The sequence below is a fragment of the Bufo bufo genome, chromosome 7 (assembly GCF_905171765.1).
Source record: "Bufo bufo chromosome 7, aBufBuf1.1, whole genome shotgun sequence".
Lineage (NCBI taxonomy): Eukaryota > Metazoa > Chordata > Amphibia > Anura > Bufonidae > Bufo > Bufo bufo.
In genome coordinates, this window is record NC_053395.1 from 231,122,039 (window position 1) to 231,141,709 (window position 19,671).

Genomic DNA, 19,671 nt, shown 5'->3' on the forward strand with positions numbered 1-19,671 from the left:
AACAAAATCATTGTTGTGCGGTGTTATCGGCCTTTCTAGACCAGGGATCAATAATCTCTAGAGGTGCTGAAACTACAACTCCCAGAATCCTCCTTTCACTTTTACTGTATAAGAGTTACAAGAGCAACCAAGTGTGCATGCTGGGAGTTGTAGTGTCACAGCAGGGCCGGAGATTACTGAGAACTATAAGGGAACATTCTCCGTACATCTCCCATCAGCTGGATTCCGGTTCCATCTCTGAACATGTGAGAATCATACATGAGTATGTCCTAGATGTGGACCGAGTAATAAGAAGCTGGCGAGACGTCGGTCAGGCCTGGAGCTGCGCCTCGGCTTTGCCTCATGTCACATTATAACAAGTGCTGACATCTGTTCCCATCTGCATTATGAGCTGAGAGCGCCATAAATCACAGAGAAGATGGCAGCCGGTAATCACCAGAGAAAACTGCTGCATCACCGCTGCAGAGCCCAACCCCGACTCCAGCCTGCTGTGCCCCACTGCGGGGCGCCATCCCGACACCAGCCTGCTGTGCCCCACTGCGGGGCGCCATCCCGACACCAGCCTGCTGTGCCCCACTGCGGGGCGCCATCCCGACACCAGCCTGCTGTGCCCCACTGCGGGGCGCCATCCCGACACCAGCCTGCTGTGCCCCACTGCGGGGCGCCATCCCGACACCAGCCTGCTGTGCCCCACTGCGGGGCGCCATCCCGACACCAGCCTGCTGTGCCCCACTGCGGGGCGCCATCCCGACACCAGCCTGCTGTGCCCCACTGCGGGGCGCCATCCCGACACCAGCCTGCTGTGCCCCACTGCGGGGCGCCATCCCGACACCAGCCTGCTGTGCCCCACTGCGGGGGACCATCCCACCATGCCCCAGTGTGGAGCGCCACTGCAGGACACCATCCCGCCGAACACCATTGCAAAGCGCCGCTGCAGATACGAGACCAGAGTGGCTGTCACTTTTTCCTATAGTGTGCATGCATGACCACCGATGCTGGATTACAGGGTGGTCGTAACCATGGAAAAGAGTTGTGTATAATGTGATGAAAAGATTAATCCAGCCAGCAATGGAAGCAACAGACATTAGTAAGTGCCTGGATAAATGCAATTTGCTGAAATGAGAGGACACCTTTAACCACTTCCCAACTGACCATAGACTATAAACATCTGGGCAATCAGGGATCACAGCTAGAGATGAGCGAACTTCTGTTTTAAGTTCGGCGTCTAAAGTTCGGCTTCCGGTTAGCGGAGGATCCCGATATGGATTCCGAATTCCGTTGTGGTCCGTGGTAGCGGAATCAATAATCGGCCATTATTGATTCTGCTACCACGGACCACAACGGAATTCGGAATCCATATCGGGATCCTCCGCTAACCGGAAGCCGAACTTTAGACGCCGAACTTAAAACAGAAGTTCGCTCATCTCTAATCACAGCTGCACACTGCTGAGCGGGGGTCCCCTGTCAGTGACAGCAGGGCTCTCCATAAAGAAGCTAGGGACCGTTCTTCTGTGGCCCTGCCTCTGGATCGCTCTATACACTGAAAGAGCGCCGTATAAACCGCTGAGGAAGAGCCATGCCGCTTCCTGTTCCGCCGGGGCTGGGAGACTGCAGGAGCTGCTGGGTCTTCCCGAGATCAGCCCCGCAGTGAAGCTGTACAGCCTCTCCGGGGTGTATTCCCCCATAACTGGAGCTACGACACCAGCCCAAGGTTACAGGAGAAATCCATTAAAATTGATGTTAAATGTCTTGTATGACTTGCTAGAGTCCTGATAAATGCCAATGTTTTTATGTATCAATGTTTTCTTGGTATTTCTGAGGCGCCCCTGTGTGGGCCATCACATTGCTACATGTATGCCATACTTGTGTCATTCTCTTTTAACCCCTTAAGGACATAGGACGTACCGGTACGCCCTATTTCCCGAGTCCTTAAGGACCCAGGACGTACCGGTACGTCCTGACTTAAAATCGGAATTCCGGCGCCGTGGGGGTTAATCGGAACGGGACGCCGGCTGAAATCATTCAGCCGGCATCCCGTAACAACGCGGGGGGGGGGGGGGGGGGGGGTCATTTGACCCCCCCGTATCGGCAATCGCAGAAAACCGCAGGTCAATTCAGACCTGCGGTTTTCTGCGTTTCCGGTCCATTCGGGGGTCCTGTGACCAGATGAACCGGAAAAAGACTGCGATCGGTGGCGTAATTATACACCACCTATCGCAGTCCGAGGATTTGGAGAGGCGGTGCTGGCCCTGGTGCTGAACGCCGCTGTCCAGGGTGCTGATTGGTGCAGGGATAGAGGCGCGAGATTCAAACTTCCTGCGCTCCTCTCTCCCCTCCTCTTCCTGTCCAGCACCCTGACCGTGCAGCATCGTCCAGCACCAGCGTCCCCCTAATCGGCATCCCCCTCCTGCACCCATCGCCACCCAGGTAGGTTAGGGTCAGTGAGGGAGAGGCACCGTTCGGCAGGGAAAGAAGGGAAAAGTAAGTTAGGAAAAAAAAAGAAAAAGTACTTTTATTCCAAACTTCCATCTAACCCTAACCCAGACCCCCCCCCCCCCCCCTCCACCACTTTTTTTTTTCTGCGTGCGCTGACTGGCCTGCACTTTTTAGCGTCCGTCCACTGTTAGCGCATCGCCCGCCAGACCACCCCACCGACCGCTGATCAGCAAGTTTTAACTTTTTTTTTTCCTAACACTTGCCCATTTTTTTGCCTGGACTTTTTAGTACGTGAACACCCGTTGCCCCCACACACACGCACATATAATAAAGTTTTCCCTACACGCACACACACCCATGGCCCGTCGGATGTTCTCGGCCGAGGAGGCAAACGCCCAGATTGCCTCCGACTCAGAGAGCCCCAGTGAGGATGAGGACGACCCCACATTCCTTTTATCATCCGCATCCTCCTCATCATCATCATCATCTGATGACGATGAGCCACCAAGGCGGCGGAGACGCCGCCAGGCGGAGCCAGGGGCCCCACATGCTAGAGATCCTGTGGCCCACCCTAGTACGAGCCGCCCTGGGGTTCGTACTGGTTTCCCGGCCCACCAAATAAGTCCACCGGAGCCCCCTGCCGATGAACTTAGTTGGTGTCCCCCAGTGGACTTTGAGCCTGAGATTCCGGATTTTGCTGGCAATCCTGGAATCCAGATTCCCACAGTGGGGTTTACTGAAATAGACTATTTTAGGTTTTTTTTCAGTAACCCACTGGTGAATTTGATGGTGGAGCAGACGAACCTGTACGCCCAACAGTTCGTCGCTCAAAACCCAGGCTCAGTTTTGGCTAGACCCGGTGGCTGGACGCCGGTCAGTGCAGCCGAAATGAGGACATTTTGGGGCCTCGTGCTGCATATGGGTCTAGTCCAAAAACCCAGTGTCAGGCAATACTGGAGTGGGGACGTCCTATACCAGACCCCACTCTACAGTACGGTCATGACACGTCCCCAGTTTGAGGCCATCCGGAAATGTCTGCATTATTCCGATAATGCAGCCTGTCCACCCCGAGGTGATCCTGCCTATGACCGGCTGTATAAGATACGGCCGGTCATCGATCACTTTGGGGCCAAATTCATGGAGGCCTACGTACCTGGAAGGGAGGTCGCGGTTGATGAGTCTCTCGTTGCGTTCAAGGGGAGACTCAGTTTCCGCCAATACATTCCCACTAAGCGGGCAGGGGTATGGCGTGAAGCTGTACAAAATTTGTGAGAGTGCCTCAGGGTACACTTACAAATTTCGTGTGTACGAGGGGCGAGATTCCTGTATTCAACCCCCAGAATGTCCCCCCACTCTGGGTGTTAGCGGGAAACTCGTGTGGGACCTTATGCACCCACTGCTGGATAATGGTTACCACTTGTACGTGGATAACTTATACCAGCATTCCCTTGTTCAGGTCCTTTGCCGCCAGATCCACGTTCGCTTGTGGGACCGTGCGGAAAAATCAACGCGGCCTCCCTGCCCACCCCCTCCAGGTACCTATCCCCAGGGGTGAGACCCGTGCCCTTACCAGTGGAAACCTGTTGCTGGTCAGGTATAAGGACAAGAGGGACGTCCTTATGCTGTCCACAATTCATAGTAACGGCATCACCCCTGTACCTGTGCGAGGTACCGCGGCAACGGTCCTCAAGCCCGATTGTATCGTTGACTACAATCGGTATATGGGAGGAGTTGATCTATCTGATTTTTGCAGGCCGGAGTACCTCGGGAACTGGAGGCACCCGGATCGTCCCTGGCCAACACTTTCCAGGTGTGGTCCCCCATACTGGAAAGAAGGGACGAACCCAAAAAAAGTGCAGAGTGTGTCACAGGAGGGGGATACGGAAGGACACCACCACTCAGTGTGACACGTGCCCCGATCATCCGGGCCTCTGCATTATCAATTGCTTCAGGGAGTATCACACTTCCATGGAGTACTACATTTTTATAATCCCCAACAGTCCACTAGAGAACATAAAAAACTATGGCTCTCAGACTTGAGACACGGAAACAATTTTTCTTTCCCCCAAAAATATTAGTTTTAGTGCAGGCATCCTCAAACTGCGGCCCTCCAGATGTTGTAAAACTATAACTCCCAGCATGCCCAGACAACCTACAGCCATCAGCAGGGCATGGTGGGAATTGTAGTTTTACAACATCTGGAGGGCCGCAGTTTTAGGATGCCTGCTTAGTGTCTCCAAAGTCTGAGAGCCATACATATTGGGCATCGCCGCGTGCGTAAAAGTCGTCGCTATAAAAATAACTTTTGACCAAACCCCTCGGATGAACGGTGTTAAAAATATAAAATAAAAACTGTGCCAAAACACCCATTTTTGGGCAAAATTTCAATTTGAATCCATTTTGCCGGTAATAAAGCAAGGGTTAACAGCCAAACAAAACTCAATATTTATGGCCCTGATTCTGTAGTTTGCAGAAACACCCCATATGTGGTCATAAATGGCTATATAGCCGAAGGCAGGGCATAGAACGAAGGGAACTCCATACGGTTTCTGGAAGGCAGATTTTGATGGACAGTTTTTTTTTTGACACCATGTCCCATTAGAAGCCCCCCCTGATGTAGCCTAGAAACTCCAAAAAAGTGACCCCATCTAAGAAACTACACCCCTCAAGGTATTCAAAAGTTACTTTACAAACTATGTTAACCCTTTAGGTGTTCCACAAAACCAAATAGCGAATGTAGAAACAATTTTAGAATTTAATTTTTTTGTTACATTGCCTCAAAAAAGAGTAATATAGAGCAACCAAAAGTCATATTTACCCCTAAAATAGTCCCAAAACAACAACCACCTTATCCCGTAGTTTCCTAGATGGGGTCACTTTTATGGAGTTTCTACTCTAGGGGGGCATCAGGGGGCTTGAAAGGGTACATGGTGTCAATAAACCAGTCCAGCAAAATCTGCCTTCCAAAAACCGTATGGCGTTCCCCTTCTTCTATGTCCTGCTGTTTAGCCAAATAGTAGTTTACGACCACATATGGGGTGTTTCTGCAAACTACAGAATCAGGGCAACCCATTTTGAGTGTTTGGCAGTTAACCCTTGTTTTACTCCTGGAAAAAATTGATTATATTGGAAAATTTTCCAAAAAATAGAAATTTCTAAATTGTTTCTCCATCTGCCATTAACTCTTGTGGAAGACCTAAAGGGTTAATAAAGTTTGAAAAAACTGTTTTGAATACCTTGAGGGGTCTAGCCAAAACTGAGCCTGGGTTTTGAGCGACGAACTGTTGGGCATACAGAAAAATTTAAAAATTTGCTTCTAAACTTCTAAGCCTTGTAACATCCCCAAAAAATAAAATATCATTCCCAAAATGCTACAAACATGAAGTAGATATATGGGGAATGTAAAGTCATCACAATTTTTGGGGGTATTACTATGTATTACAGAAGTAGAGAAACTGAAACTTTGAAATTTGCTAATTTTTCAAAATATTTGGTAAAAATTGAATTTTTTTATGCAAAAAAATTAACTTTTTTGACCCAATTTTAGCAGTGTCATGAAGTACAATATGTGACGAAAAAACAATCTCAGAACGGCCTGGATAAGTCAAAGCGTTTTAAAGTTATGAGCACTTAAAGTGACACTGGTCAGATTTGCAAAAAATGGCCTGGTCCTTAAGGGGTTAATAAAACGAGTTTTAAAAAAAAATGCCTTGTATGACCTTATGGGGGACAAAGTGTAAAATAAAAAATAACTAAAAATGTGTTTTATAAAAATCTAAATGTTTTACATATAAAAAAAAAAAAAAAGCGCCCTTTTCCCAACCATTTCATGCTCCGATGCTCTTTGTCCTGGGCTTTTTCATTAGATCTCCATGGGTAAACTGGGCGGAGGCATTGAGCGCGGTGACGTCATCAGCACTAATGGGCGGGCTTCAGCGCTGAGCCAGCCTGTAAAACTAACAGCCCTGCGTGATACAGCACATGTCAACGGAGAGCAGGGGGGCTGCCTGGGTGAAGAAGGGGGATATGTCCGGGTTCAGCTCTGATAACCATTTCATGAGGTAGCACTATCTGTCTTAAAAGCAGAGAACTTCAAATTTAAAAGCAGTAAATTTTTCAAAATTTTCAGTAAAATACATTGAATCAAATTTGCCATTAACATGACGTACAATGTGTCACAAAAAAAAATAATCTAAAAATGGCTTAGATAAGTAAAAGCATTCCAAAGTTATTACCACAAAGCGACACGTCAGATTAGCAAAATTAGGCCTTGGCAGGAAGGGGGTAAATGGCCTGGTCTGGAAGGGGTTAATAGGCGTGTGCATCTCACCACCACCACAAACTAGATCAAGACTGGAGTTAGGCCGGTTTCAAACGGGCGTTGCGGGAACACCCGCGATTTTTCCGCGAAAGTGCAAAACATTGTAATGCGTTTTGCACTCGCGTGAGAAAAATCGTGCATGTTTGGTACCCAGACCCGGACTTCTTCACAGAAGTTCAGGCTTGGGATCGGTGTTCTGTAGATTGTATTATTTTCCCTTATAACATGGTTATAAGGGAAAATAATAGCATTCTGAATACAGCATGCATAGTACAATAGCGCTGGAGGGGTTAAAAAAAATATATTTTTTAACTCCCCTTAAATCCACTTGTTCGCGCAGCCGGCATCTCTTCTGTCTTTAACTGTGAGCAAATGGACCTTTGATGATGTCACTGCGTTTATCACATGGTCCATCACATGATCCATCACTCATGTGATGAGCGCAGTGACGTCATCAAAGGTCCTATTGCTCACAGTTAAAGACAGAAGAGATGCCGGCTGCGCGAACAAGTGGATTTAAAAAATATATTTTTTTTTTAACCCCTCCAGCGCTATTGTACTATGCATGCTGTATTCAGAATGCTATTATTTTCCCTTATAACCATGTTATAAGGGGAAATAATAATGATCGGGTCCCCATCCCAATAGTCACCTAGCAACCGTGCGTGAAAATCGCACCGCATCCGCACTTGCTTGTGGATGCTTGCGATTTTCACGCAACCCCATTCACTTCTATGGGGCATGCGTTACGTGAAAAACGCAGAATATAGAGCATGCTGCGATTTTCACGCAACGCACAAGTGATGCGTGAAAATCACCGCTCATGTGAACAGCCCCATAGAAATGAATGGGTCAGGATTCAGTGCGGGTACAATGCGGTCATGTCACGCATTGCACCCGCGTGGAAAACTCGCCTGTGTGAAAGGGGCCTTAGACGTGTCACCCTCAAATAATTCCCCCACTGAGAGCCCCAAATAACGACTTGATCTAAATGACAGAAGCTACAGAGACAACCACCTCACCGGTACAGAAAGCGACAACCACCTCACCGGTACAGAAAGCGACAACCATCTCACCGGTACAGAAAGCGACAACCATCCTGGTTTATTAGTGACAGAAAAATCCACATCATTTATAAAAGAAGCCGCGAGGTAAGTCCCGACCATCAGTGAAAACAAACATGTGGGCGACACCAAGAAAAATGGGGGCGCAAGGTCCCAGCGGCAGAGCAGAATCTTAACGGAGTCCTTGTTGTGCTGCCATCTGTGTCCGCTGGGGCTCCGGGGGCATCGTACTCGGGAGAGGCGCCCTCCCCACCGGGGTTTTCTTCTGGCCGCTGCTCTCAAGTTCCTCCGGCCGCCAGTCTTTATTAATCTGTCTGTAACTTCAGTTTCTTGATCTTCTTCCTCTTCTCGGTCCTGACGAGCTTTGTTCGTTTCTCAGAGGTTTTGGCGCCGGGTAACTTCAGCGTGATCTCGTCGTCGCTGTCCTCCTCAGCTCCCAGACGGGCGGACTTCCTCCTCTCCAGCACGGCCGGGGTGCACACCGGGGTCACGTCCTAAACACAAAGCGCTCATTAGTCCCTGACAGGGGCAGTCTGGTGCCCGTGGCTCAGCGTCCACTCACCTGACTGCTCACGGAGGTGTCGGCGTCAGCCGCGGACGGTCTCTGTACCTTCTTCTTGGCAGCCTGCGGGCAGAAGACAGAAGATCACTGTGGGCACCTCCTGCAGCGGCTCAGGGGCTGCATTACATCAGACATAGGCCCTAAGGTCTGACCGGATCCACAGCGGCAGAACCTTCTAATACATTCTGTGCCTCAATACCTCTTCTAGCTGTCAGTGAATAGAAACCTTTACCTCTGAATGCACACGCAGATTACAGGACACAGCGGACAAAACCTGCAGCAATTAAGCCTCATTCACACATCAGTGTTTCACAGACGTGTGCTGTACGTGTTCTCCACAGACAGCACACGCACCTATTCATTTTAATGTGTGTATTAAGACCTCAGTGTTTTTAGCGCGGATACAAGCTCTATTCTGTCCGTGTTCACGGGCCCATCACGTCCAGTATCTCTATGGGTCCGTGAAAACTACGGATGCAACACGGATGCCATCTGTGTTGCATCAGTGTTTCACGGATCATTAAGAAGAGATGCTTTGAAAATCATTTTTCAGCTGTTCAGTGTCCGTGAAACACGGACAGCAAAAAACGGACACACGGACCCTTCACGGATGCATCACTGACCACCTGCTCACGGATTTGAGCACGGACGTGTGAATGAGGCTTTAGGAGCACGCTGTGGATTTCTCATCCCCCTCACCTCAGATTTCTCCACAGATTTACCCCCTTTGCGATGCAAATTATGAAATCCACAGCAAATCTGCACCAAAATCTGTTCACAGCCTCATACGTCTCACCGCTCAGTGTAGACATCACTTGTGACTCCAGACTGTCACACTGCAACAAACCCTGTGCTGGGGCTGTGCAAACTCTCAGCTGTGAGATGTGCGAGGTCTGTATAAGCTTTCAGCCTCTGAATCTAACCTACTGTCTCTACTCACTGACAGCAAGCAGAGGTTTTGAAAGAGGATTGAAACACAAAGCCAGTTACAAAGTTGCAGACTTTTACAATGACAGCTCTTTATTTACACAGGCCAGCGCCGGCCCTTTAACACACGCGGCTACAGCGGCTCATCCAGTCCCTGGTACAAGAAGCAGCAGGCCGTATTAACCATATCACGCCCGGACGCCACACTGACACTTACAAATCCGGGAAAGTCATAGTCGATGCCTTTCTCCGCCAGGCGTTTCCGCAGTTTCTTCTCTTTCTCCAGGAGTTTCATCTTCATTTTCTTCTCCTGCGTCGCGCTCCGCTTCATGTTGTATCTCGTCACCGCCGGCAGAGACGGCTTCTTGAATATGGAGTCACAGCCGACAAAGAGCTTGGGGGGGACCTTCTCCGGGGGCAGCAATTCACCTGAAGAGAGAAGGAAGGAAGGAAGGATCATTCCCGGCTCTACAGCAAAGGATCAGCACAAGGAGAGGACGAGAGGAACGGCCAAAACTTACACTTCAGGAGCCGCTCACAGAACAGATAATTATTCATCGTGTCCGCCACAATCCGAGCAACTTCATCACATTCAAACTCCACATAAGCGTAACCTTTACTGCACCCGGTCTGCAAAAAAGAGGAAAAACAGAACTGACATAAAGGGGTGACCTCCGATCACAAGTCTCCTCTGCAGAGGAAATCACGTCACCTTGTAAATGTACATACATTACTTATCCTGTATTATACTCCAGAGCTGCACTCACTATTCTGCTGGTGCAGTCACTGTGTACATACATTACTTATCCTGTACTGATCCTGAGTTACATCCTGTATTATACTCCAGAGCTGCACTCACTATTCTGCTGGTGCAGTCACTGTGTACATACATTACTTATCCTGTACTGATCCTCAGTTACATCCTGTATTATACTCCAGAGCTGCACTCACTATTCTGCTGGTGCAGTCACTGTGTACATACATTACTTATCCTGTACTGATCCTCAGTTACATCCTGTATTATACTCCAGAGCTGCACTCACTATTCTGCTGGTGCAGTCACTGTGTACATACATTACTTATCCTGTACTGATCCTGAGTTACATCCTGTATTATACTCCAGAGCTGCACTCACTATTCTGCTGGTGCAGTCACTGTGTACATACATTACTTATCCTGTACTGATCCTGAGTTACATTCTGTATTATACTCCAGAGCTGCACTCACTATTCTGCTGGTGCAGTCACTGTGTACATACATTACTTATCCTGTACTGATCCTGAGTTACATCCTGTATTATACTCCAGAGCTGCACTCACTGTTCTGCTGCTGATTATGTTACCTTCTTGCTTCTGGACAGCCGGATTCGGGTGATTGTTCCAAATTGGCTGAAATATTCCTTCAGTTGTGGTTCAGCCAAAGCGCGGGGAATGTGTCCGAGGTACAGAACGCCGGGGGTGAGGGTCTCCGCCTGAGGGGGTAGAAGTTATGAGTAACAGATCACAGACCGCCTCCCCCCCATTGACTTGCATGCTCGGCACTCTCTCACATTATACAGGGAGATCAGTGTGTGCACCAGGACTGAGCAGACCCCACATGATGCGGAGGCAGTGACATCATCACTCGTCATGACAGCCCCTCCCCCCATGTTCCGCTAAATAACCGGAGAGAGAGGAGGCGATCGGGGGGGGGCGCAGTCCATCACCTCCCCCGCCGTAACTCCCAAACTTATAAACCCAGGACCTGTCCTGAGACCACAGAGAACAGCGGCGCCTCTCACATATGCCACAACAACAATCTACGGCGCAATCTATGTAACGCTGCGTAGAAACGAATGGAACGCCGCGGGAGTCACCAATAACGGATGCAGGCGCCACTGATCACAACACGGAGGAATCAGGAGACGCTGCAGTAATGGAAGTAACAGCCCAACATGGCCAGAGCACATACTACATGGATGTATACTTCTCAGGAGACACGGGCGGCACTCCCCGGGCCACACGTATATGCACAGTCAGCACCTGTCCCCCGGGCACACGTATGTAGAATATGTATGTAGCCTTTACCCCTCCCCCCCCAGGGCACACGTATGTAGCCTGTACCCCTCCCCCCCCCGGCACACGTATGTAGCCTGTACCCCTCCCCCCCCCGGCACACGTATGTAGCCTGTACCCCCCCCCCCCCCCCCCGGCACACGTATGTAGCCTGTACCCCTCCCCCCCGGCACACGTATGTAGCCTGTACCCCTCCCCCGGGCACACGCTACACATGTATGTAGTCTGCAGCCCTATAGAGCACACATATACCGCCGGTCACACGTATGTATACATGTATGTACAGCACACCCACCGCAGCCGGTCAGTCGGCGTTACCTGCTGTTTATTGCGGACTCTCTGCACTTTCTTCGTGAACTCCTCTTGCAGTTTGGGGTCCAGGGAGATCAGGGGGCCCCCGGAGCTCCGCGGCTCCTCACTCTGCGCCATCTCCACCACCACAGTCCGGCCGGAACACGTGGATGTGAGCAGCAGCAGCGCCACCCAGCGTCCGGAGGAACTCGCCACACCTCCAGCGACACCCTGCTGACTAGTGACATCTAGCGGATATGTGCGAAATAGCAAAGGAAGCACAAGACCTGCTGCCGCGTCTTCATAAAGCGACACCTGTCGGTAAAGTTTTATAATTACATCAGCTATTTTCTAATTGAAGGGACCCCTGGTGGTAGATCTTCATAATAACAATTAAAGATCCTCAAAAAGTGTCATCTGTTGGTGAATCTTTAAAGGGCTTCTATCACCCCACTAAAGTGATTTTTTTTTTTTGGGCTAGTTAAATTAGTTATATTGCGATATATGAAAATATAATTGTGTTACTTACTTTGATCCAGCAGTTTCTTCAAAAAACAAAGTTTTATAATATGTAAATTCGGTCTCTACCAGCAAGTAGGGCGGCTACTTGCTGGTAGCTGCTGCAGAAATCCGCCCCCTCGTCGTGTTGATTGACAGGGCCAGCCGTGATCTCCTCCTCCGGCCAGCCCTGTCGGCATTTCAAAAATCGCGCGCCTGTTTTGATTCGGTGCAGGCGCTCTGAGATGAGGAGGCTCGTCTCCTCAGCACTCCCTCAGTGCGCCTGCGCCGATGACATCACCGAAATAGAAGACGTCATCGGTGCAGGCGCACTGAGGGAGTGCTGAGGAGACGAGCCTCCTCATCTCAGAGCGCCTGCACCGAATCAACACAGGCGCGCGATTTTTGAAATGCCGACAGGGCTGGCCGGAGGAGGAGATCACGGCTGGCCCTGTCAATCAACACGACGAGGGGGCGGATTTCTGCAGCAGCTACCAGCAAGTAGCCGCCCTACTTGCTGGTAGAGACCGGATTTACATATTATAAAACTTCGTTTTTTGAAGAAACTGCTGGATCAAAGTAAGTAACACAATTATATTTTCATATATCGCAGGATAAGTAATTTAACTAGCCAAACAAAAAAAAAAAATCACTTTAGTGGGGTGACAGAAGCCCTTTAACATAACAACTGCAACATACTGCGGAAACGCCATCTAGCGGCGAACCGCTAATAGGACAACAGTAAAAAATAAAAATAAATTAACCCCTTCAACCCCGGGCCTGTTTTCACCTTCCTGCCCAGGCCATTTTTTGAAAATCTGACGTGTCACTTTATGTGGTTATAATTTTAAAACGCTTTTACCTATCCAGGCCATTCTGAGATTGTTTTCTTGTCACATATCGTACTTCATGACACTGGTGAAATGGAGTCAAATTATATTTAGTTTATTTATAAAAAAATTACCAAATTTACCAACAATTTTGAAAAATTAGCAAATTTCCAAATTTCTATTTCTCTACTTTTACAATAGATAGTAAAACCTCCAAAAATAGTAATTACTTTACATTCCCCATATGTCTACTTAATGTTTGGATCATTTTGAAAATTACATTTTTTTTTTGTTGGGGATGTTACAAGGCTTAGAAGTTTAGAAGCAAATCTTAACATTTTTAACAATATTTCCAAAATCCAAATTTTTCAAGACCACTTCAGTTATGAAGTCACTTTCTGGGGGCTTACATATTAGAAACCACCCATAAATCACCCCATTTTAGAAACTACACCCCTCAAAGTATTCAAAACTGATTTTACAAACGTTGTTTACCCTTTAGGTGTTCCACAAGAGTGAATGGCAAATGGAGAGGAAATTTCAGAATTTCACTTTTTTGGCAGATTTTTCATTTTAATCCATTTGTTCCAGTAACAAAGCAAGGATTAACAGCCAAACAAACATTTTGTTCCCCATTTCCCCCCGAATACGCCAACATCCAATATGTGCTCATAAAATGATGTATGGATGCATGGCAGGGTCCAAAAGGGAAGTAGCGCCATAGGGCTTTTGGAGGACAGATTTTGCAGGATTGACTTTTGGGAACCATGTCGCATATAAAGAGACCCTGAGGTACCCCTAGAGTGGAAATCCCCAAAAAGTGACCCCATTCTGGAAACTACACCCTTCAAGAAATATCTCAAGATGTGTAGTGAGAACTTTGTCCTCAAAGGTAAAACATGGAATTGGCTGTGAAAATGAAAAATTGCAACTTTTTTAAGAAAAATTTAATTTAGTGCCACATTTTTCCCTTTCAAAAGGGGAAACTGGAGAAAATGCACCCCCTAATTTATTTCCCATTTTCTCCTGATTACAGCAATACCCCATATGTGCTTGTATACTGCTATATGGGCGTACCACAGGGGTCAGAAGCAAAGGAGCACCAAATGGCTTCTGGAAGGAAGATTTCACCGGAATAATTCACAGGCGTCATCTTGCAATTGAACACACCCTGAGGTAACCCTAGAGTGGAGACCCCCAAAAAGTGACCCCATTCTGGAAACAACACCCCTCAAGGAATATTCCAAGGTGTGTAGTGAGCACTTTGACCCATCGAGCGTTTCACAGAATTAGGAAACGCTTGGCTGTGAAAATGAAAAATTACATTTTTTTCCCAAAAAAGTTGCTTTACACCCACATTTTTCACTTTCACAAGGGGTATCAGGACAAAATTCACCCCAAATTTTGGTCCCCATCTCCCCCCGAATACGCCAACACCCAATATGTGCTCATAAAATGATGTATGGGCGCATGGCAGGGCTCTAGATACAAAAAGCTAAATATGGATTTTGCTGACCTGAATTGGCAAACATGGATTTTAGCTGCCATGTCACGTTTAAAAAAAATTCTAAGGTCCCTATAAATAAAAAATCCCAAGAAGTGACGCCATTTTGGAAAGATCACCCCCGTACGAACATTTTAAGTGGTGTAAAAGGTACTTTTTACCAAACATGTGTCTCACAGAAGGCAGAAATACTAGAGAGAGGATTTCAAATCACACATTTGTAAAAATGAAAAATTACTAGCAGACCCCAATTTTTCACTTTCACAAGGGGTTAAAGGAGAAAATGCACCCCAGTATATGTTCCCCATTTTCTCCACATTTTGCGAACAACCCATATGTGCTCGTAGCCTGCTGTATTGGCGCACAGCAGGCCACTACAGGCAAAGTACAAAATATGTTTTTTGCAGGCCTGAAATGGCAGACATGGATTTTAGCTGCCATGTCGCATTTAAAAAATTTCCTGAGGTCCCCAGAAATAAAAAACCCCAAGAAGTGACCCACTTTTGGTAAGAGCACCCCTGTACTGACATTTTAAGTGGTGGAAAGGGTACTTTTTACCAAACAGGTGTCTCACAGAAAAGATTATGTAGTGGTTGTTGGAAAGTGGGTATGCAAGTGAGGTGGACTAAATGAGAGATATGGAAATATTACAGGGAGCATAAAGGATGAAATTACATGATTTTCCTATTTTATGACATAAAGTCATGATTTTATGAAGGACACGGAGGCTCATATTGCTGTCTCTCTCTTTACTGAATCTACCATAGCAGCAAAGAAACATTGAGGTATAACAGAAAAAAACATGGTAACAGCCCCCCTTTCCTCAGTCCCAGTATATATGGCCTCTTCCCACTGGGATCCTCCTCATTCTTTGTGCACTGCCATCAGCCGAATCTGAGCAACTTGCTGAACGAAAATCTTCCTGGCGAAAACAACCGGAACGACTGAAGAAACTCTCGCCCGTGAAAACCTTTAACTGGAACAGTAACATCGTCTACAAGGAAAACCGGACCTCGGAATCAAAGAAGCGCTGTATCATGTTCTCCAAGGCTTGACATCTTCAACCTATGGAAAAAAATGTTCGATAAAGAAGCATTGAGAACCCATCAGGGATCATCATCACAGACAGTAAGATAGTCACGGGTCAAAACAGAAACTACAAGACGGATGAGGCAATACACAGATCATCAAAATGAAACCCCCCCAAACCAGGGAGGGAACAAAAAAGAGGGGTGAGGCAATACTTGCCTCCGTGTCCTTCATAAAATCATGACTTTACGTCATAAAATAAGAAAATCATGTAATTTTATATCAGGACACGGAGGCTCATATTACAAGTTTAAAGTTTTGCCACCACAGAAGAGAAAGCATGAGACGGAGGACGAAAATAGAATTCTCGGAAGGTGGAAACTCTAGACCAGTCCGCCAATTTCATGACATCCTCCAAACAAGCTCCTGACACTGTCATGGAAGTGGCCGCCGCGCTCCGAACCGAGTGTGCGGTGAAAATGGATGTATCCATACCAGAGAGGGACAAGATCCACTTGACACACCGAGAGAGCGTAACGCTGGCAACTGGGGCGAAGGGCCCGCGGAATGAAATAAACAGGTGAGGGAAAACCGAAGAACGCAAGTCCGACATGCGCGATTCGTATTCTTGCAGGCAGGCCACTGGACACAGCTGTGGCGAAGAGGGGAAAAACGGATAAGACACTGAGCGGATGTTTGTTTTTGTACGACGGGAAAAGTTAAACATAACCCCCTCCGGAGTAAATGAACGGGCGTCGTGGTCCAAGGCCCGTACATCCGACACTCTTTTGCAAGAAATCAGGCAAAACAAGGTGACCAGTTTTGCTGATAACTGTCGCAACGACAATTGATTGTTAGACGGCCAGTTGGTGAAAAAATGTAGGACAGCTGACGCGTCCCAATTTGCGGAAAAACGAGGCCTTGGCGGACGGGAAAGGCGAGAGCCTCGAAAGAGTCTACACACCAACGGGTGTTGCCCCGCTGGACATCCATCAAAACCACAATGTCTGGAAGAAATTGCGGATCTGTAAAGATTAATAGTGCGGTACGCTTTGCCCTCTTCGAACAGGGATGTCAGAAAAAGCAACACTGAAGTTACAGGTGCCTCAACGGGATCCAGATCCCGCGCGAGGCACCAACGAGCCCAGGTGTCCCAAGCTGCTCGATAGGCGTCCCAAGCTGCTCGTCTATTTCCGGGAGCCCATGCACTCTCCAGTAAAAATCTAGTTGTCTCCGAAACGCCCGCGACATCCCAGGGACCCCCGACACCCTGCAAGCGAGGAGTTGCAAGAATCCTTCCTGAAGTAAAGGATGAGGTTGACCCGCTGGCCCTCTGAGAAGGTATGGGTGAGTTGGCAGGAGGACCAGCTCTTCGACGAGCAAGCTCTAACAGGTTGGGGAACCAGGATTGGGTCCTCCAAAAGGGCAAGATCAGAACCAGTTCGGCTGATTGATGACGAATCTGCAGCAGAACCCTTGGGATCAGAGCGAACGGCGGGAACGCATACATGAGGGACCCTGACCACTGCTGGAGGAAAGCGTCCACTGCTTCCGCTTCTGGGTCCGGTCGCCTGCTCAAGAATCTGGGTAGTTGTGTGTTCAACCGTGACGCGAAGAGGTCGATGGAGAAAGGGCCCTATCGAGATGACACGGCAGAGAAAACTGTCACATCCAATCGCTGGAGTCGGACAAGAAACGTGAGCTCCAGTCCGCCAGAGTATTGTGGAGGCCCGGAAGGTATTCCGCAACCACCGTGATGTCTCTGGCCAAACAGTGATCCCAGAAATCTTTCGCTAGATGTGTCAACACGGAGGAACGCGTACCGCCCATGCAATTGACGTATCGGACCGCCGACACATTGTCCATACGGAGCCTGATACAGGCTCTGACTGTGCTGTTGACGAAACTCGGTATCGCCAAGGACCAGTGTTCCCTCTAAGCCTTGGCAGCTGCTGAGCGGGGTCGGCTCAGAGCTGGGCACAGCGCCATCAAATGTGGGCGATAGGAAAACCTAAGATAATTGTCACTTCAAAGAGCATACAAACCTCTGCGCCATCCCATACAATATACAGTATAACCCCTGCACCATCCCGTACAATATACAGTATAGTCCTCTCTGTGGTCACTGGACATTGCTCTCCATATATAAACCATACAGGGAAAAAAAAATCTTTGTTCCAGAGAACTTACATAGAAAAACTAATAACCAAGAGGCTAAACAAAACCCAGTTTCTGACCCTTATGTTAAAACATAACTTTCATTTGATTGCTTTAATACCTAAAGGAAAAAAATAATTAAAAAAAGCTGCTGTTTCTCTAGATGACCTTATGTTGATAGTAGTGGTAATAGAGTCTCAAGGGTCTATAAAAGCAGCTACACTATTTTTACAAACCATTGAAACTCTATTAACACTACTATCAACATAAGGTCATCTAGAGAAACCGTAGGTTTTTATTTATTTTTTCTTTCTCTTTAGGTGTTAAAACATAACTTTAATTAGATTGCTCTAACACCTAAATGGGAAAAATAAGAATTTTAAAAACCTGCTTTTTCTCTAGATGACCTTATGTTAATAGTTAATAGTAGTGTTAATAGAGTCTCAAAGGTCTGTAAAAATAGTGTAGCTGCTTTTATAGACCATTGAGACTCTATTACCACTACCATAAACATAAGGTCATCTAGAGAAACAGCAGGTTTTTAAAATAATTTGGGGGATCTGTGGATGACACATTGTTATGGGGGATCTGTGGAGGACACATTGTTATGGGGGATCTGTGGAGGACACATTGTTATGGGGGACCTGTGGATGACACATTGTTATGGGGGATCTGTGGATAACACATTGTTATGGGGGATCTGTGGATGACACATTGTTATGGGGGATCTGTGGATGACACATTGTTATGGGGGATCTGTGGATGACACATTGTTATGGGAGATCTGTGGATGACACATTGTTATGGGAGATCTGTGGATGACACATTGTTATGGGAGATCTGTGGATAACACATTGTTATGGGGGATCTGTGGATGACACATTGTTATGGGGGATCTGTGGATGACACATTGTTATGGGGGATCTGTGGATGACACATTGTTATGGGAGATCTGTGGATGACACATTGTTATGGGAGATCTGTGGATGACACATTGTTATGGGAGATCTGTGGATGACACATTGTTATGGGGGACCTGTGGATAACACACACTGTTATGGGGGACATTATACAGGGGTAATATAACTGAGGGGTATCAGGTAAATTATACAGGGGGTAATATAACTAAGGGGTATCAGGGTACACTATACAGGGGTAATATAAGTTATATTACCCCTGTATAATAATGTCCCCTGATACCCCTTAGTTATATTACCCCTGTATAATAATGTCCCCTGATACCCCTTAGTTATATTACCCCTGTATAATAATGTCCCCTGATACCCCTTAGTTATATTACCCCTGTATAATAATGTACACTGATACCCCTTAGTTATATTACCCCGCCCTGTATATTTTAACCTGATACCCCTCAGTTATATTATATAACTGAGGGGTATCAGGGTACATTATACAGGGGGTAATATAACTAAGGGGTATCAGGGTACACTATTATACAGGGGTAATATAACTAAGGGGTATCAGGGGACATTATTATACAGGGGTAATATAACTGAGGGGTATCAGGTAAATTATACAGGGGGTAATATAACTAAGGGGTATCAGGGTACACTATACAGGGGTAATATAAGTTATATTACCTCTGTATAATGTCCCCTGATAGCCCTCCTAAGTTATATTACCCCTGTATAATAATGTCCCCTGATACCCCTTAGTTATATTACCCCTGTATAATAATGTACACTGATACCCCTTAGTTATATTACCCCTCCCTGTATAATTTAACCTGATACCCCTCAGTTATATTATATAACTGAGGGGTATCAGGGTACATTATACAGGGGTAATATAACTAAGGGGTATCTATCAGGGTACATTATACAGGGGTAATATAAGTGAGGAGGGCTATCAGGGACATAATACAGGGGTGAGGGGTAAGATAAGTTATATTACCCCTGTATAATGTCTGATAGTAGCCTAGCCCTCCTCAGTTATATTACCCCTCATGTACCCTGATACCTCTAGTTATATTACCCC

At 47.1% G+C, this 19,671-nt stretch overlaps 1 protein-coding gene across 1 annotated transcript; it reads right to left on the reverse strand.

The window, feature by feature from the left end:
* Positions 1 to 7,831: 7,831 nt before the first annotated feature.
* NIFK (nucleolar protein interacting with the FHA domain of MKI67) lies at positions 7,832 to 11,845 on the reverse strand. The gene is made up of 6 exons (XM_040441031.1): positions 11,683 to 11,845; positions 10,653 to 10,781; positions 9,832 to 9,940; positions 9,528 to 9,739; positions 8,384 to 8,446; positions 7,832 to 8,315 (listed from the first exon to the last, which is right to left on the reverse strand). Exons 1-6 carry the CDS (start codon positions 11,791 to 11,793, stop codon positions 8,127 to 8,129), a joined length of 813 nt encoding a protein of 270 aa, XP_040296965.1. The 5' UTR covers positions 11,794 to 11,845; the 3' UTR covers positions 7,832 to 8,126.
* Between the last annotated feature and the right edge of the window lie 7,826 nt (positions 11,846 to 19,671).